Source organism: Emys orbicularis, chromosome 25, assembly GCF_028017835.1.
Source record: "Emys orbicularis isolate rEmyOrb1 chromosome 25, rEmyOrb1.hap1, whole genome shotgun sequence".
Taxonomy (NCBI): Eukaryota; Metazoa; Chordata; order Testudines; family Emydidae; genus Emys; species Emys orbicularis.
The window spans coordinates 585,242-604,419 of NC_088707.1; the positions used below are offsets into that span (position 1 = coordinate 585,242).

General features: G+C 54.2%; 1 protein-coding gene across 1 annotated transcript; it reads right to left on the reverse strand.

Moving 5' to 3' along the window:
• Positions 1-18,153: 18,153 nt before the first annotated feature.
• Positions 18,154-18,756, reverse strand: ARL4D (ADP ribosylation factor like GTPase 4D). Its single transcript, XM_065422666.1, has one exon. It carries the CDS (start codon positions 18,754-18,756, stop codon positions 18,154-18,156), a length of 603 nt encoding a protein of 200 aa, XP_065278738.1.
• Positions 18,757-19,178: the final 422 nt, after the last annotated feature.

Genomic DNA, 19,178 nt, shown 5'->3' on the forward strand with positions numbered 1-19,178 from the left:
CCCCATCCACCTGCCAGCTGCAGGGACTGCTCCCTCCGTGATACATCCTGTGGGCTGGTTAAGCCCTCAGGGACGGGGTGCTGCGAGCACAGTTCTCTCAGTGCTAGAAAATCACTCATCCTTGGGGACCAGCCTCCTCCAAGTGGAATGGATGGATGCAGCCTTGTCAAGGTTATAGGTGTGTGATACCTGCATTAAGGTTCCCGGGGTCCCCCTTGTCCCTCCCATTGGCATATGGGCCGTTTATGCCAGCTGGACTGGTGCAAAGGGACTGCAGAGCAGGTGTCAATCCCCTGGCACAAGAGAATCTCTGCAGCAAGTTGTGGTGCAAGGGGCATTTGGGGCTGGAAGGAGACGGGACAGGGCACAGGAAGGAAGGGCGCATCAGGGCGAAGTTCAGGTGGACCCGCACCCTGCTGGTTCTCCACCCCTACAATGCCTCAGAGAGGCCAGTGAAGCAGGGGCACAACCGAGAGCTTCGCTGGCCTGCACTGGGGACACCACACAAGCCCCTACAACCAGAGAGGTCCAAGCTGCCTTCCCTCTGTCCCTGCACCAGTGTGGGCATGAATCTGGTTTTGTATCCTGACCAGCTGCTCCTTCATAATCTTTCCCGCCCCCCGAAATCTATACAGAGGATCAGCCCAGGGCCACCCTATGGATTTAGTAGGTCACATGGCTGAGCCGGCAGTGCCCAGCGCCTGTGCTGCCCCCACCCAGCAGTGCCTGTTCTTCCAGTGTTGTCCTGCCAGGGTGAGTCATCTGGGCTAAGGCTGCAGTCTCCATCCTGTGCCATTTATAGCCAGCCCCACATGACATGCACGAGGCTGCTCCTGGGAGGGGCAGTAACAGCCCCAGGAACTATCAGAACCGGCCTCCCCTTGGAGTCTCTCCTGAAGCCTGGTAAGAGAGGGGTTCTGCTCACATGACCCACAGGCAGCATTCAAAGCTAATGAGGGACTAGTGGGGATAGGGTTGCCAACCCTCCAGGACTGGCCTGGAGTTTCCAGGAATGAAAGATTAATCTTTAATTAAAGATGATGTCATGTGATGAAATCTCCAGGAATGCGTCCAACCAAAATTGGCAACCCTACGTGGGGAACCCCCAGGGCTGCAGCAGCCCCGAGCCCTGGGAGTGCTCAGCCCAGCCACGAGCAGAGAGTGCACCGTGTTCCCCAACTCAGGGAGGGGACGGAAATTAGACAACACTCTGCAATTCCTCGCCAAGGTCACAGCAGAGCTGCAGCCCTCCCCGGGAGCACTGCAGGCCACACAGCTTTGGAATGTGCCTCAAACTCTCCCAGGTGAAAGCTGGTTTTGTTCATTAATTAGGAATTAATTCTTCTTTACGTGATGGCTCCTCTAATTATCCAGGAGCAGGTTCTGCTCTTCACAGGACAGGGAGCAGCAGCCTGTCTAGAGGCCAGCTTCTTGCTGGTAGCTGGGCCCCAGTGCAAGATGTTAGCCGGGGGGAGGGGGGGAGCATGCAGCTCCATGGGGCATAGTGGCCTGTTGTGCTGCAGTAGGGCCTAAAGGCTCCTGTCAAGAGGGGGCGCCATGCCCTGGGCGCTGCACACACACTGCTGTAAGACACGGAGCTGCGCCTCGCACTGGAGGTTCCACAGAATCCATGCACTGTAACAGAGCGTCTCACGACAAGCTCCCACCTCCAGGAGCCTGCTTTAAAGTACTAGGTGTGAGAGCCCCATCCCTACCGTGGCTCATGCTCCCGCTCAGACAGGCATCACCAGCCCAGCGCGGACACCCTCCAAAGTGCAAACACCCTTCCCCCTTGCACTCTCAGCTCCCCCTCACTTGCAAAAACAGATTCAGAAGAGGCTCCGTTGCCCTGCTGGAGACCCAGGTTTCTGGGTTGGACTCAGTCTTGGTCCCGTCACACCATTGACAGGGGGTGCCGTGAAAATGGCACCCCCAGCGCAGGAAATAGACAGTTGAGCTTTACACTGCTTGGTAATGAACCTGCTGCCTCCCCTTTGCCAATGTATCCCAGCGCGTTTCTACATGCCCCAGGGATCCCCATTGACAGTGGAGAATTCCCCCCGGGTAGGGGGATCCCCGCAGGTGTAGTGCCCTGGAGGGAGGTGAGCCACCCAGGCCGCACCTCTGACATAAGGGGGCGTATTGGGGGCAGCCTGGAGCCGAGCTGCCCTACACATGCCCTCCACCAGCACAAGGGCCTTTCAGCGGGCTCTCTGCAGCCACCTCTCCACTGCGTCCAAGCAAACTGGGGCCTTTGTTTTCAACCACCTCTTGCCTCTTGGCGTGGAGCAAGTCTGCCAGCTCTCTGGGGTGGGCCTTTGTGCTTGTGCCATGCTGCACAAAGGGACCCCAATCCCTGACGGGGTCCTCTAGGCAAAAAAACTAATAAACAGCAGAAAAATCCATAGAGCTGGCTTTGCCCATCTCCTCAGTGGGTAAAAACAAGAGCAAAGCCAGGTGCGCTCAGCATGGACTGTTTTCCGGCTTCCCAAGGCAGAGCCACACTAAAAATAAGACCAATGCAGCTCAGTGCAACATCTGGGAGCTAAATACTGAGGCTTCCGAGATGACGCATGCCTGGAGCAAGAGGTGCTTGGCTGGCCCTGGGCCTCATCTGACACTGCTGTGAAGGAGGTCACAGAGGGCATAAACGCAGTGAGATCCCAGCAGCAGCGTCTTTAACACACCGGTCTTTTCAGAGCCAGGCTGCCTGTCTGCAGCCATGTCCTGTTTGGTAGCACCAGGCAGCTGTTATGCATTATTTACAATGGCTCCAGCATCGTTTGTGGATATTGTGCTAAAATCTTCTGCGCCAGTGAAGTTTAGCTCTGAGGGATCTCCCCCTGCCCCTTCCCCACAACTTAACATGACAGACTCAGAGATGGGTAATAGGTCAGGGGGCAAAACAAAGCCAACTGCCCGCCAGGCCTGCATGCAGCATGAGGAGATGATGAGGGTGTGAACTCTGAGCAGCCTAGCCCAGGAACATTGCAGAGGGGTGGAAGAACAGACAGAGGTGCCTCCCCGGCTCCCCATAAAGAGAGAACAATCTTCACCCCACAGGCTGACCCCGGCTTGCTGGGGATTTCATCCGGTGACAATATAAACCACGAGAGAGAATCCCTTGCTCCTGAACAATACACCTGCATAGTAAGCCTAGCCAGTCAGTGACACAGGTGTCTGGGTTTCTCCTGGGCTCTGTGCCATTCGTTCAGAGGGAAAGGACGCTGTGCTTTATTTGGATAATACTTGGGAACCAACGAAACACCCGGATGCTTAGCTGAAACTCTCTCCTCTTGGCCTGGGGGACGGAGGTGACCGACCTGCAATCATTTAAGTATCTGTGTCTTACTGCTGAGCCGAGCTGTGTGCAAATAACCTGCCTCTACCTGAATAGCAATGAGGTTCTGAGGAAATGCAGCACATCCAGTTTGCATAGTAATGAACCTCTCTGCCTGAAAGGTGTTGATTACAAAAAGGCCAGGAGGTTTGCTTGCCCAGGGCTAAGGAACGCTGCCCTCTGTAATGAAGAGAAGGGAATGCTGTGGGCTGGGCGTGATTGCAGAGCATGTGGCGGAATCTGGTCAGTATGTTGCACACCAGGAAGAGGGGAATTATAGGTTTGCTTTCTCTTCAGGAGGGATGCCTTCCTCCACAGCCCATGTGCAGTTAGACACCTTCCTGCCTAGGGAAATGAGTGATTTGTAAATCCCGACATGGTCACATTGGAGGGGAGAGGATTCTCTCTGGCTGCACTTGGGCAACCTGATCAGAGAAGAGCTAAGTTTGAGAAGGGGCCCTGCTTGGTTGCTATGGTGACCAGGTAACTTTTATTGATGTTAACTTCTTCCCTATGCGCCATTTCTGGTTTCTCTCGGATCTGCGAAAGCCAAAATGGTTGTGGTTGTGACGCTTGTGGTTGTGCAGAGCTGATTGGTTGTTTGCCTGTTACCCGCCGGTGCTCTCCAAGGAAACAGAACTCTGTCTTCAAGGGACATGGCAGCCTTTCCCAAGGTTAAAGGGTACGGAGAGGCTGCAATCTTCCTCCGGAGGAGTCCCACAGAAATGTCCACGGCTTTCAGTGTGGGGAGACAGGAGGCCTGGTGACCTATGGGCATGATGTGACCCCCATGCCTCAGCCCCATTGGTCGCTGTTAGCATCATTTGCATTGCAATAGCGCTTAGGGTCTCCACTGAGCCAGGCACTGCACAGAAACATCAGGAGACGGTCCCTGCCCCAAGGAGCTTCCAACCTGGACAGACAAAGGCTGGGCGCGAAAGCAGAGGCTTGGGGGTGGTGTATGTGATTTGCTCGAGGTCGCCCAGCAAGTCAGTGGCAGAGCTGGAGTGTTTGTCCAGAGTCCTAGCCACTAGACCACACTGCTTCTCAGGGGGCGAGTATAGCAGGCTATTTCCATCCCCTCTGACTCGCTAGAGGAGGGCCCTGGCCTCCCTTCCTCTCCCACTCCAGCTGCTCATAAGGACACTGGCGCTGTGCCAAGCATCGGTGAGTCGAGTGAGGGGCTCTCTGTGTAAGAAGGATCCGACCCCCCCCCCCCCGGAGCATGGGGGGCAGGAGACCAGCTCAGTAATTCATGCCGGTTGTTATGCAAAGAGCAGGCTGGTCCCTGAGGCAGGCGCTCTGACTGCAGAGGATGTAAGCTGGTAATGAGGGCCAACGGGGGAGCCAGCAAACAATGCCGTGAAAAGCACTAGATAAATATTCACATAATGCCTCTCCTCTGAGCAGCCTCACAGCTGGAGAGAGTCACCAGGGAGGCTGGACGGGCCACGGGCCAGCACTGGCTCAGAGTATCCGACTGTCAGGGGTAGGAGAGGAGCACCAGGACAGTCAGTCATGCCTCATGCGCCAACCCAGCTTGGCCTGTAATGCATTGGCAATCTGAGGGCCCTCCAGGAGGTGCCGCAGCAGCCAGCCAGGCCTCAGACAGGTGGAGGGGCGGGCAGAGAGCTGGCCCCAGCCATTGGTGGACTCCTGCCTCAGCCACAAGGATTCACCGTAGCTCTGGATGAAGCCTCATACAAACTACGGCAGCCCAGCAGCACAGGCCACTGTGGACACATCCCCCCATGCTCTGCACAGGCTCCCCTGTGAACAGAGGCCAGCCCAAGGTCTCTGTCCTGATTCTGAAATCTCTCCATGGGACTGGCCCTGGCCAGCGGAGATGCCTCCCACTGTTACTACGGTTTCCCTTGACTTCTGTGCTTCACCAGCACAACAGGACTGTTGGCCAACAGCCAGGTCTAGCCTGTGGAACTCACTGCCACAAGAGATGTCTTCTCCATCTTTGCTTCCCCTCACTAGCACATCACCAAATTGAATAAAGCCCTGTGGCAGGCAGGAGAGAGAGTTCCTTTGCTGTGTGTGTTCTTTCCAAGGGCTTCTGTGCTACACTTCAGTGAGAAGGGACCTAGGTAAATGGGGACTGGAGCTGGAGGAGCGGATGTGGGGAAATGCTGTCTGGATGCTAGGACACAAGCCCCTCCTGATGCTCAGAGCTGAGGGCGCTGGAAGGTCACTCTCCATGTAATGGTAACTGGGGGTCACTTCTCTCTCCACTGAGCAGGACTTTGCCCTCGTTAGCATGGTTCCTTTCAGTCCCCTCCTTGCACTAACTGCTGCAGAGTCCCAAGTGCTGGGGATGAGGGAGAAAATTAGGATTAACCAAAAACCAAAGACATTTAACCTGGAACCAGCCATTCTCTCCCCCTTGTTCTTCACGCCTGGCTGTAGCATGTTGGGAAAGGGGGACCAGAGGTAGCTGCCTTTGGCTCCACACGGATCAATTACACAGCCCCAGAGGATCAGCAGAGATGCCTGCTCTGATAGCGGTGTCAGTCTTCCTGCTCTGGGCCTGGTGCTAATTCCTGCTTTGATCATTTGGATGAGATCAAAAAAGTTGCTCTGGATGATTGAGGGAGGCGCTCAGAGTCTGCTGGGCTCCCATCTGCCCAGGACATGGCCGGCCTTGCTGCTTCACGGAGAGCAGTGAGTCAGCGGCGCATGGAGGATTCCTCCGGCAGGGATGTGAGGAGCATCTGGGCTCCTACAGACAGGGATGGTCAGAAGAAACCAGGCAGATGGGAACTCAGAGACTGAGCCCCATTCCCTGCCTGCTTACCAGCACGTCTGCAGGAGAGCATGTGTGCCCTTGTTTGGGCTGGTATGGGTTCGCTTCCACAGCAAAGAAAAAAACGCCACTGGCCTGTGCCAGCCGGCTGGGGCTGCAGGGCTGTTTCATTGCTGTGCAGAGGTGAAGCCTGAGCTCTGGGACCCTCCCACCCAGCCCGAGCCCAGACGTCTACACAGCAATGAAACAGCCCCACAGCCCGAGCCCCACGAGCCTGAGTCGGCTGACACAGACCAGCCGTGGGTGCCTAGTTGCTGTGAAGACATACCCCACGTGTGCTCTTGTACCATGGACATGCCTGTGTGTACCCTGACTTGGATCGTACGGCTGCAGGTCTGTGTGAGCCCACGTCTGCTCCTGCACATGGCGGTATGTATCCACATGACAACATTCGTGCATAGGCCTGTTGGTACATACTGGGGTGTGCAGTAGTAACTAGGCTGCTGGGGGTCTGGATGGCTTAGGGGGCTGAAGAAGTCCCCAGCCAAAGGGCCCAGAGAGCCGGCAGCATGCAGGGTACAACCAGAGAGAGAGGACACTGACAGCAGTGAACTGCTCCCTCAGCCCCAGGATCTGGGACACAGAAGTCTCCCTCTGGGTTTATTTTTTTCTAAAGGTTTGTTAGCTGCTTCCTTCTCTTACTTGTGTTCCACCCACTCCAGAGGAGGCAAGTGAAGCTGCAGAGCTGGCATCTGCTGTACTACACCATTAATCTTCCTCCCCTTGTGCCTTTCACAGGTGGGTTCCTCCAGCTCCCCGGAGAGCTGCAGATGGGGTCCAAAACCTGCAGAACACAGCAGGACTTCTAGCCAGCTATCGCAGATGTGCCACCCCCTGCCCTCCATTGTGGAGCTGCAGCCAAGAGTTTTTCCCACCTCTATTGAGATCAATTCTGCACAGCCCAGAGAAGCGTAAGAAACCAACTGATGCATGAAATGACCCTTAGAGTTATGCACGTAGATGCAAATTACAGAGAGTCTGGGCCCAAAGAGACATTGAATTGCAGACCAATAAGCCCTCAGTCTCCTACTGCCCCATGCTCGTCTGAATTTTCATGAAGAAATTACAGTCTGCAGAATTCTGAGCCAGTAATTTATACAGCACATTGGACAATATTTCATCTTTCCTTTCTATTGATCTTTGGCCTGTGCTTTAGTCTAATAATTATTCCAGTATTTCATACTTCATTTTACAATGTTCTTCAGGGGAACAGAAAAGGCTGTTTATCTTTGGGAGAACAGATGGGAAAGCAAGAGACTGCAGCCAGGAATTTCTTCTTCTTTGGAGCTGATCAAACTCTCATGGTTGAATTGTCAAGAATAAACATAATCAAATAGTGTTGACAACTTCAGCTGAGAGAGCAGAATGCATTTCAGAAGGAGACCTCGGCCTTTGCATATTCCTTCTACACACACACACCAGCTGGCAGCTTCTAATATCACACCCATCAGAACTCTCCACGGATAAAAATCTTCCTCTGACAGCAGACACACCAGAAGCTTCTTTTAGCACCAGAAAACGTGGGACCTAAATCTGCCAGGTGATTTTCAGTTCTTAGCCCCCTTGCCTTCCCATCGCAGCATCTCAGTCTGTCTTTGCCTGGAGTTATTTACCAACGGAAAACAAGAAGAATATACAGTCCTGGGAGCCGGATGTCTACGAATCTCAGAGAAGGGCGGGGAACCACTTCTGAGAAGTGGGACGAACCAGGGGATGAAGCGTGAGGCTAGGAAGTGAGAATCCTGGGTTCTGTCTATGCCTTTGTTTTCTATAGCATCCGTTGCCATGGTAGCAAAGTCTGCCACTTCCACTGAAGCACCACTTAATTCCCACTCAGAGATCAACTGCGTGGAGCAACCTCAGCTCTGTTCTGTTAGGAATCTCCGGCCCCAAGATCCCCACTACAAGCTAGTGGGCTATTCCTGCCCCTTGGGGAGGAAAGGGGGCCCCGTCTGGTTCAGGTCATGGCAGAAGAAGTGGCAGGATCAGTCTCTGGAGTGTTTATACGTCCCGTCCCCCCCTTGGTATTCCAGCACCAAAAGCCCAGAGCAGGAGGTTACAGCCTCCATTTATCCGCCAGATCTTTGGTCTGAGTTAGCTGCTAAGTGCCACCATCCCACAGGGCTGAGCTGGATTCTTTAGCAATGGACCAGTTCCTGGGCCTTGTCGGGGCTGTGTCTCCAGGCCTGCTCTGGGGTCGCAGACAGTTCCTTTGTCCCTTCCCATTGTGGTTAGTTGGGTGTGCCACCGTGGAATCAGGGCCCTGCTGCCTGAGCAAACAGGAACACTCCCTGTGGAGAGCACTGGGCAAACATCATCACCAGCTTGATCCTCACCGTGAGGTGGGCACTTTCCCCATTTGAAACAGAGACTGAGGCCAGAGGTTTCAGGCGGGTTCAGCTCCCCTTAGACACCCAGCCAAGGGAAGATGTTTTCAAACACGCCCAGCTCCCACAGCTCCCATGATCACAAAGGAATCGCCACCTCCCACCTCTGCTGAGGGCAAAGGGAGTCAAGGCAGAGCCAGGACTCTGACTCAGGAATCCCGGCATCCAGTCCCGGGCTGGGGGTGCGTCATTCCTGCTCCCCAGGGTGCCCTCTCCAAGGGAGCTGGTGATGGCAATCAAGGAGCTTGCCCATCAGGTTGTGAATACACGGTGGGAGTTGGGAGATCAAGAGTAGGGAGGGTGGCTGAGAATCTGATGACATAGGCAGAGTCCAAGGTTCGTGGTTTGCCCCTGTTTGTGGAGCAAGCCCAAGGCATCCATCTCTGCACAGCTGGGTTCCCACAGGACCTTGCTGTCAGGCAAGACGTGTCTGGAATTGTGACCAGCACAAGCCCACCAGACAGCTGGGCGTTACAGGCTCAGGAGAGACCTGTCAGACCAGAGGCCATTGCAGGTCAAAGGGAGAGAAAGGGACCCATGTGAGGCTAGTCACAGCAAGCGCCTCAGCCCACGCTGCTTCTCTCTGAAAAGAAGAGAATTTACGTGGACATCCCGAGTTTGGCTGCAGTGGCTTCAGCACTGCTGAGCCCCTGAGACTGCTCCCTAGAGCCAGCCCTACCTGGTACCAATTCATCCTTACAGCCTTCGAACTGCTTAGCCCTCCTGGCACGCACACGCCAGCAAGACTCGCCATAATCCCTGGGTTTTAACTGGTCAGTTGCGCCCAGTGTGGCCTGCCAGCAAGCAAATCTAGTGGCTGGAGCAATGAGACTGCTGTAGCCCCCAGACTTTCCCCTTCTTCCCTTCCCGTGAGCTTGCTCCAGCTAAAGAGAGGGGCCCATGCGTGGTTTGTTTGCAAAACCAGGAGACTTGATGCAAATGCAGCCCCTGCTCAAATGTCTTCAGCATAAATATGCCTGGAGATTGCCTGAAGGAGCCCTCCAAACTACTCCAGGGTCAGCCAACCACTGAGCTGCATCCGAGCTAATGCAGTCACCGCCCACCCCTCCCCCACAAAGTGAGAGCCAGGAGCATCCCTCCACAGGACTGCATGCCCTGACCCACTTCGTTGCACTGAAGTTCCCCCGTTAATTAAAGTGCTGACCAGAGAGAGGGTCTAGCATCTCCAGCAACTCGCAGCTCAGATAATGAAATGTCACATAAAAGAGAATCAGCAGGGTTGTGAATTTCCAGAGTCTCTCTGCAGTGCAGTGAGCATTGGGGTCTTTGCTGCAATCATACGATGTAAAACACAGCACCGAGAAGCTGAGAGCACGTCTCTGCCTTGCTGAGCGATTGCTGAGCCATGAGCCGCAGCCCTCTGGGGACTGGCTTTATTCTCTACGCTGCCATCCTGATGCAAAGCCCAAACTGCTGAGAGTACGGAGGAGCAGCGAGCCGCACAACCTCACCACTCACATTTTATCCCCGAATTTCACTTTCCAGCCAAGAATTTTGGTTTCCTAGAGGCTTTGCTTTGGTATCTTGTCTAACTGCAGGTGTCAGGACAGTAGATTGGCAAGCGTTGCCAGCAAATTCTGCTGAGACAGTCACCTCAGACTCAGAGAGAGGAGAATGCCCAGGCCAGCATTTCCATCCCTAGCCTCTTTCACTCTTTTTCTGGCTGGCTCAGCAGCTGTCTCCTTCCATTTATTTGTCTCACTGGCTCTGGATCACTTTCACCTTTTAAATCTCTTGAGCCCTGCGTAGTCAGGAGATGATTGTACTGAGGGTGAATAACTTCTCCTTGCGCACATGATCCACCCATGCCCATCTCCAGTTGGGTGTTTGCCTTTTCTAGCCTTCCCAGGTAGGTTTGATACAGTATCACCCTCACTATTTGTACCAGGCACTTATCCCTTCATTGATATCACCTCCCCCCAGGCTGAAATGCAGGGACAGCTCATCCCAGTTCCTGGAGATACAAGCGCCTACAGTTCTTACAGGAGAGCAGCACTTGGCAGCTGGATAAGGGCAAGTAGCAGGCTCCCTAATGATTGCTCATGCATCATGCAGGCCAGTCTGGGCATGGACACCGTGATCCAATGGGCCTTTTCCATCTCGAGCTGCTGTGCCACGTTGACTTCTGGGCGTAATCAGCCTTTCTGGGCCAGGCTCTATCTGAAGTGGCCCCTGGCAATAGGGTCACTGAGTACCTCGCAGATATTTATGAATGTCCTTGGAGCACTCCTGGGAGGTATCCCCGTGTTACGGATGGGAGCTGGGGCAGAGATTTACTCAAGGACACACACGGAGTCTGTAGCAGAGCCAGGAAATGACACTCACTTCTAAGCCACAAGGCCATCCTGCGCATCGCTTCGCTCTGAGCAGCTGATTGGCTGAGGCACTTTCTGCAAGAGGCTCATTCTGCATTGCCTGAAGAACAAAGCTCCTCCCCAAAGGGGACAAATTAACCTAGACAAACTGCAAATGGGGAAACGACCCCTTAACACCAGCTTCCCATCCCTACAGCTCTTTACACCAGGGCTGGATTTGTCTGCCAATCTGCAGGCTTAGGAGGACTGGGCAAGAGTCCAGGACCCACCAGACACGACCACATGGCTGCTCAGATGGTGCCCCTTGCATCCGGGGCTGGGACAGTCCCAGGGCTCCCCCATGGCACTAGCTCCTTGGCCATTGCAACCCATCAAGTGTTTCTGGGCTAGTCCTTATCTCCCACCTCTGCCCATTGGCATCTTGGCACTGCCAGTTCCTGGGCCTGTTTTTCTAACGGCTGCCTTCTATGTCCATGACACCACTTCCTCCCAGTCTGGTTACTGACATTTCCCGTTCGAAGGAACTGGGACACATGCTGAGCTTTATAGCTCTATGATATTGATGAACTTGGGGGTCTGTTCTCTCAGCTCACATGTAGCCTTTTGAGCTGGAGAACTCATGTGATCAGTCATCCAGTGTCTCCTCCCTTGCTGCCTTACTCCCCCTGCACCCCGCAGTTGCAGGCTCAAAGAGCTTATTTTGAAGGCAGCTGATATAAGAACATAAAGCTGCTGGAGCCCTCTCTGGGTACACAAAGAGCCTGCCCATCTTTAGGTTTGTGCTACTGATTCTGAAAGCAGCAGGACAGCCTCAGCTTTTGAACTGCCCCAATCTTCCTCCAGAGACATAAGCTAGTCTATAATCAGACACATGTGTGCGCCAGTTTGCAGACTGGTCCAGGGCAAAAGGCTTTTGTGTTTTATTCGGGAGGGGAAATCTTGACCCAGGTGTTTCAAGCAAGGAACCAAGAGCCACATTTTCTGGGCTCTGCTACTGAGCTGTTGGGTGACCTTGGGCAAATCACTTAGCCTCTGTAAAATGCCAGTGTCCCTTCCTCACAGAGTTGTGGTGAGGCTCAAACAGGACTTATAAAAGACTGAATTTTCCAATGGAAGCCATGTCAGTGCTGTGTTATTATCATTGCCTCCCCCAAGAGGGACAGGAAAGTTGAATCTCTTTAGTGCATCTTGCCCAGGGATTGGAAAGAAATTAAGTCGGCAGCACTCTCTCTCTGAGCCCTCTCTCCAGCCCAGCTGAGCTCCATTAGAGCCCAGCATTCTGCTTCATTTTGGGAGAGGGGTTTGCAGCCCACGGGAAGGACTGGGTAGGAGCGGGCCCTGTGCATTCCCCTACCCAAACATCTGCTTTAGGTCGAGGCTGCAAGGCTTCCTCCAGGTCTCTAGTATTGGCCCTCGGAATAAATCTGCCCCCAAAGACCACCTCTTTGGTTTCGCTCTATGTGCTCTTAATGCAGCCTGTTTTGGACAGGAAGTTCTATGATCGTTCGCTTCCTGAAGGCACTGGATTACTTAACGCATGCTGCATGGCACGAGGAAATCCTGGAAGCCCCCCACCCCGGGCACTATATCAATAGCAAGATATGCTAACTATAACTAATAGCTGTAGGAAACTTCCACCAGTTGGATAGTTCATAGATGTTAAGGTCAGAGGGACTGTTATGACTGTCTAGCCTGCGCTTCTGCATGGCCCGCACCAGAGAACCTGCCCCCTCGGTTCTGGCAGTGGAGGGAATCATTCTTCCCCGCTCCACGAGTGAACACTGCTGAGCCCACTAACTCATGGTCGAACTAAGGCCTGTGCTTTAGAGATGCTGCCAGTCTCTATTGAACAGACCCTGAGCGTTGATGAGTTAAGCACGTGGGGGCAGGGGAGAACCTGTTCCAATAAGTTACCCTCACACCAGGAGGAAGGTTCAGCCAGTTCCAGTCTCTGGTCAGAACAAGGTCATTCCCTTGAGTGTATTCTCCAGGTGTGCGAGATGCAGCGGAAAGGTGGCTGCAGTGAGAACAGAATAACTCATGTGCTCTCCCCTGCAATTCTCTGGCTTCGTGTGGCTCAGCAGACCAGGTGAAGCCTGACTGCTCCCGGCTGCAAGTAAACACAGGGCTTTGCTAGTGCTGCTCCGGGGACTTGCCTTCTCTTGCAGGGCAGACCCACTTTCCCCGGTTGGGGGCTGAGCTCTCAGGTTAGGCTTTGATGGGGCTCACCTGCTCTGCTACTTAATCACTGCGAGCAGCCGTTGTATAAGTTAATTAAAAAATTAAGAGGTAACAACAAAGCTTGAATTAAGCTCATTAGGATTTTGGAAACTCAGCATCTCCCCCCAGCCACAGCTGACTCTCCTCTCTGAAGAATCCCAGCAACATGCCCTGCCAGCTGTGAAGCTTCAAAGCTTGCTGAAAAGATGCTGTGCATGGACCCGTCCCCGTCACACAGCCTCCCACGTGACGGCTCAGTACCAGGTCCTTGACCTCCCAGGTGATGCCATGGGAAACTCTTCGTGAAAGCATATGGCCTCCTGGTCCTGCCATTAATCAAGTTCCTACATTCCCACCTAAAGCTGGAGGGGGATTGCAGGCACTACTGATTTAAAGGAGTCAGCAAAACACCAAGGGTGGGGTGTTGGAGCCAGATACACAGAGCTGTGTGCTCCTTATATAACACCCCCTAGGGGATTTAAGCTGATTGCAGGGCGCTCGGTTACATAAAGAGATCGGGGCTGAGGCTCATTCTGTCAGCAGGGCACCTTGCTTTCTCTGGCTCAGAACGGGACTCTGCATTCCACTTGGCAAAGCTCATCTCATTTAAAACGCTCAGCTTCCCCCCCATGCTAACTGGGCCAGGAGCCCTGCTCAGAGCAAATCCCCTGGCACGTGGAAACGGGCTTTGCTCTCCCTTCCCCCGCCCGCTCTCTGGGGAGAAGTGGGTGTGGCTGCTGCAATAGCCTGGACCCATCGTAGCCCCGTCCCTGCACGGATCTCAGAGCACTGCACTCGCATTAAACCACCTAAGGGTCCTGTGGCAGCCTGAGCTCAAGAGCCAAAGCCGCAGTCTGAGTGGCCATAGCCACGCTGCCATTTTAGCGCAGTAACTCGGGGCCCATGAGTACAAGTCTGTCTACCCAGGCTCCCTCCCAGCTACAGCTTAGACATACCCAGAGAGGCCACCTACCTACTACCCAAGGTAGTAGCCAAGGCGAGAGAGAGACCTAAGGGCTTGTCCACACATGGAGTTACTCAAGTGCTCTGACTCCCAACCCCAGCCGCCTCAACGCTCAGCTCCTCCTCTAAGCCCCGAACAGGTTTCCTAGTCTGAGCACTGTGATGATGCTAGTACAATGTGGAGAGCCCCACTGCCCTCCTGCCCCCTGGGCTCCAGCCCCCTAAGAGTTCAGTGCTGCTAAGCTAGAAGACAATCTCAGAGCTGGAGCCTGCCTGCAGAGACGGGGAGTGCACCTGGGGAAGATCTTATATAGGACGGGTGTGACCCAAGCTGCCATCAGAGAAGAGTGGGATTGGCTGTGAGAGTAAATGGGCAGCCTAGTGGAGCATTTCTCATGAGGTTCAGCTGGACCCATTCAGGGTCTCGCTAATAAGGAAAACTGCCAGTATCAACAGAAGGACTAACTTTGAGGTGCCCAGAAAATCACTGGCACAAGAATAGGTTCCACAAAGCCTAGGGTTGCCAACTTTTTAATCACACAAAACTGAACACCCCTACCCCGCCCCTTCTCTGAGGCCCCGCCCTGCTCGCTCCATCCCCCCTCCCTCTGTCACTCGCTCTCCCCCACCCTCACTCACTCACTCGCTCATTTTCACCGGGCTGGGGAGGGTCCCTTTTTGACCGGGTTAGGCACCTAGGCAAGTCCCTGAACAATGCACAGGGACAGCTAGATACCTGGGAACCACCTAAACTAGCCAATGGGAGATGCCGATGAGAGGGGTGTGTCCTACGTCCCATCTCTGTCACAGAGCTCAGCACCATAGGTCTGGGCTACAGGGAGGCACCTACCTCTGCTAGTGATCTCCAGCTACAACTCCCTCTCTCAGAGGCTGGTGGCTTTGGCAGCTAAGCTGCTCTTGCAAGAAACACACAAAGCTATGGTTCAATTCCCCTTACCCCCATCCAGGAGGTGTGAGACCTAAGTTCAATTCCCCCCTTGGCCTGGTGGAGGAAAAAGGATTTCAGGAGGGGGCTCCCACTTTTTACAAACATGCTCTAACCATAGAGCTGTTTATACTCCGATATGGTGCTACCTCAATTTCTCCTGTTCAAGCTGTTCCCCACTGAATCAATAACTAAAGTGTCATTAGAGTAGGGGCATTGGCCTCTGAGTTTCCCACCAGGCTATAGTCTCATTCTCATGCTTGCTCGGGACTGAGGCACTTAGGGGTTCAGGTGCCTACATTCCTTTGTGGATCTGGGCCTTCTCGCCTGAAGCATGAGGATGTATAGCTCCCTTCCAAAACCCTTTTCAACATTAACTGTTACAACCCTGGATATTCTTGTTACCCATAGAATCATCCAATCCCTCTTTGGAGCTTGCTAAATTCTTGGCCTCACTGAGATCATGTGTCAGTGAGTTCCACAGTCTCATTATGCAGTGTGCACGTGTGAAATTTAATTTAACAACCCTATATTCCTATGTTAGGAGACAGGGGAAACAGAATCTCCCACTGTCCCTTCTCTAGACCATTCATTATTTTATGTACTTTTATCCCTTTTTATTCATCTCTTTTTATTCTAAGAGAAACAATTCCAGTCCTTTCATTGTCTCTCCATGTGGGGGAGTGCAGCAGAAGGGTTAACTTTGATTCTATAGATCTCACTTCCTGGGCATGGCTTTCATATTAAACTCTGAAGCCCCTTCCCTCCTCCAGGCCCCTCCTCCCCATCCCTCCTCAGGCACAGGCCCACTCCTCCTGCTGCTCTTCACCTTGGCCCAGGTTCTCAAAGGTACTTAGGCACCTGCCTCCCTGGGGAGTTGATGTGAGCTAGCACACAAATACCGCTAAGGATCTGGGTCCTTGTGACTGACACACTGCGGGTGGGATGGTCCTTCTGGATCAGGGCTGGGGGCTGCCTCCACGGGGGGAGAAGTAGAGCAAGGCCAGCCAGTCTGACTATGCTCACAAAGCTCATCCAATTATTTAAACAGCTTTTAAGGTAAATTATGTGCAAACCCTGGCTGCATTCCCCATCATCTCTGGCACCTAACCCAAACCCAGGGCCCACCTCAGGCTAATACCAAGGGAGAAGGGATTCTCTGGGAGGAAGTCAGCCCCCTGCTCTCCTTCCTTCCCTGCTGTGCGAGAAGTTGTGAATGGTGCAGCTCTCAGTTCTCTGTGCTTAAAGCCACTTCTTGGCTCCTCAGACTCCGCTGCTCCTCCCCGTGGAGCCAGAGGAGCGCCTCAGTTGCCATAGGGCTGCGCCGTCTCTTTGTCTGGAAAAGGGGAACTCGAGATCTTCACGTGCAGTTCATGATGTAAACTGTTCACCCGCTACAGGAACATGAGACATGGCAGCCGCACACATGGGTCGGGGGCTCCGACCCCACCACTGACCCACAAACTGCTGAGCACAGCCGAGGGAGCAAAAGTTACTACAAAGGTATAATCTTGTTGAGTGAAAAGGATTCTAGCCACACACACACACACGACCAGCTTAAGCTGAATAAACCCTGCATTTATTCAAACTCGTGTGGCAGCCAAGACACATTTTTTACTCTGGGTCACGTTTGGGGCCAACGCAGCAGTAAATGCCTCTGATTGCTGTTCTGGCCACCACTGCATTTACCACCCCATTTTTAAAGGGGTTGGGGGAGGAACATCTTGTGTTCACAGGAACGGAGCTGTCCTGCTTATTCCTCCCCCAGCCCTCCAGTTCCTGTTACAGCAACCAAGTTTGTTGTCACCTTTGTACAATTAGACTTGCTAGGTGTTAGGCTGCAGTGTTGTTATAACTGTACTGGCCCAGGAGATTAGAGAGAGACTGTGTGGGAGGTAATATTTTTTATTGGACCAATTTCTGTTGGTGAGAGAGACGAGCTTTTGAGCTACACAGAGCTCTTGAACTCTCAAAAGTGTCTCTCTTTCACCAGCAGAAGTTGGTCCAATAAGATGATCTCCCGCATCTGTGGCGTTTATAGCCTGTGAACACCACAGTAGCAGAGTGAAATAATTTGCTTCCCCCCCCCCCCCACATCAAGGCTCATCCTGGTCTCCAGTAGTTCAAGACAGGTTTAAACCTACGGCCTGAGGTTTAATCTCTCTCCTTTGCAAAATCTGTCTCATCGCTAGTTATAACTCCAGATGCTGCATAAAACTGCAAATGCTGGCATGGATGGGAGCTGCAGGGGCTTACCAGCCCTGGAAAACAATATCGGGTCATGTTTTTGTTACTATTCATTAGTGCAGCAGCCAGAGACTTGGTTGGTTTCTTTCGACCCTCACAAGAGCTCCCTCCCTTAGCAGGAGACAAGGATAGATTTGATTTCTGTCACTTCATGTCTAAAAGCCTTCTTTCCTTAAAGATGACAGCCAACTGTTTAGCAGAGGTCTTTGGTTTCAATAAAAGGCAGTCCTGCCTTTAATCCCAATGTACCTTTTGTCCAGATCCAGCCAAGTGGAATCTTGACAAAGTATGAACTCGGACAGCATGAAAGTGAAGACTCAAAGCCACTCCCAGCTATCCAATCTGTCTGTTTAATAACTTACGTTTAGTTCCTACAAAAAAAATAAAAATAAAAAAAAATACACATGGTTTATAAAAAAAATCCCAGTAATACAAAGATTCCCCTCCCCCACCTTTCCTGTAGCAATGATGGAAGTTAACACCCACACGCCTAGAAAACCCACTTGCAGTGTTTTCATCTAATGCAAGTTGCCATCAGGTTGCAGTCTCCTAACCCCACCCTACCTCTCTTTAAATTTTATTTTGACACATTAGGGGCCGTTGCTCTCAGTCTGGCTGTGGCACTTGTGTGTCCTGTCAGCCCAGGGGTACAGGTCCAGACCAGTCCCTATAGCACACTGCCATTGGAGCCATCCCGAATCCTGGATGGAGAGTTCACGGGCAGGCACACAGATCCCCCAGAGGGCGCTGCCCCATAACAAAGTCCTTGTCTACATGGGAGGTTTAGCCACGCTGGGGTGAGCCAGGCCTGGCACGGGAGCTGCTCACCCTGCACCCAACAAGAAACGCCCTGGCAGCTGGCTGGGGCTGGGGCTGGGGCTGGGGCAAGCTCCGGGGGCTGCTCATCGCTTCCTCTTGCTGTGCCGCAGCATTTTCTTCCTCTTGAGGATCATTTCGTAGAGTTTCTCCAGCCCCTGCTGCAGGCCCAGCCCGTCCACCGCGCTGCAGCCCTGGGTGCAGCTGAGGGTGGAGGCGCTCAGTTCGTGCAGGGCCAGCAGCTTCTCCACCTCGGAGGCCGACAGCGCCCCCGGCAGATCCTGCTTGTTGGCCAGGACCAGCACGGGGACGCCCTGGTTCTCGGAAGTCCGGGTGATCCTGTGGAGCTCCACCCGGGCCTCCTCCATGCGCTCCGCCTCCGCCGAGTCCACCACGAAGACCAGCCCGTCCGTGCGGCGGGTGTAGGACTTCCAGAGCGGCCGCAGCTTCTCCTGCCCGCCCACGTCCCACACCTGGAAGGCGATGGCGCGGGAGCCCCCCAGCGGCACCCGGATCTTCTCCGTGTTGAAGCCCTTGGTGGGCGCGCTCTTGACGAACTCCTTGAACTTGAGCCGGTAGAGCAGCGAGGTCTTGCCGGCCGCGTCCAGCCCGATCACCACCACGTGCAGCGCCTGGAAGGGCGGCAGGAAGGGCGGCGCGGGCGCGATCTCCGCCAGCTGGTTCCCCATGGCGCCCGGGCCGGGCGGCGGCGCTACAGGGCGCTCCGGGCTGCGGCGGGGAGAAGGACGGCGTGAGCCGGGGGGAGCTGGAGGCCGGCCCCAGCCCGAGACACCCCCCCCAGCGCCCCGCCCCGGGAGAGGCAGGCAGGGGACCCCCGGAGCAGCCAGCCCCACTCCCCGGGAGCTCGCCCCGCTGAAGACGCTCCAGGGGCCGGCTTGGGAACAGGGTCCTTCCCCCGGGGAAGGGAGAGGGCCGGGCACCCGCCCCGGCCCGTTCCCCGGGGGCTGTCCCAGCTCCCCCATCCCCACGGGGGAGTTCCCCGGTGCCCGGCGGGGTCCCCGCGCCCCCGCAGGCGGGTTCGTGGGGATCCCCGGGAGACGCCCCTTCCCGGTTCGCTCTCCGGCCGCGCCTCCCTGCTGCAGCCCCCAGC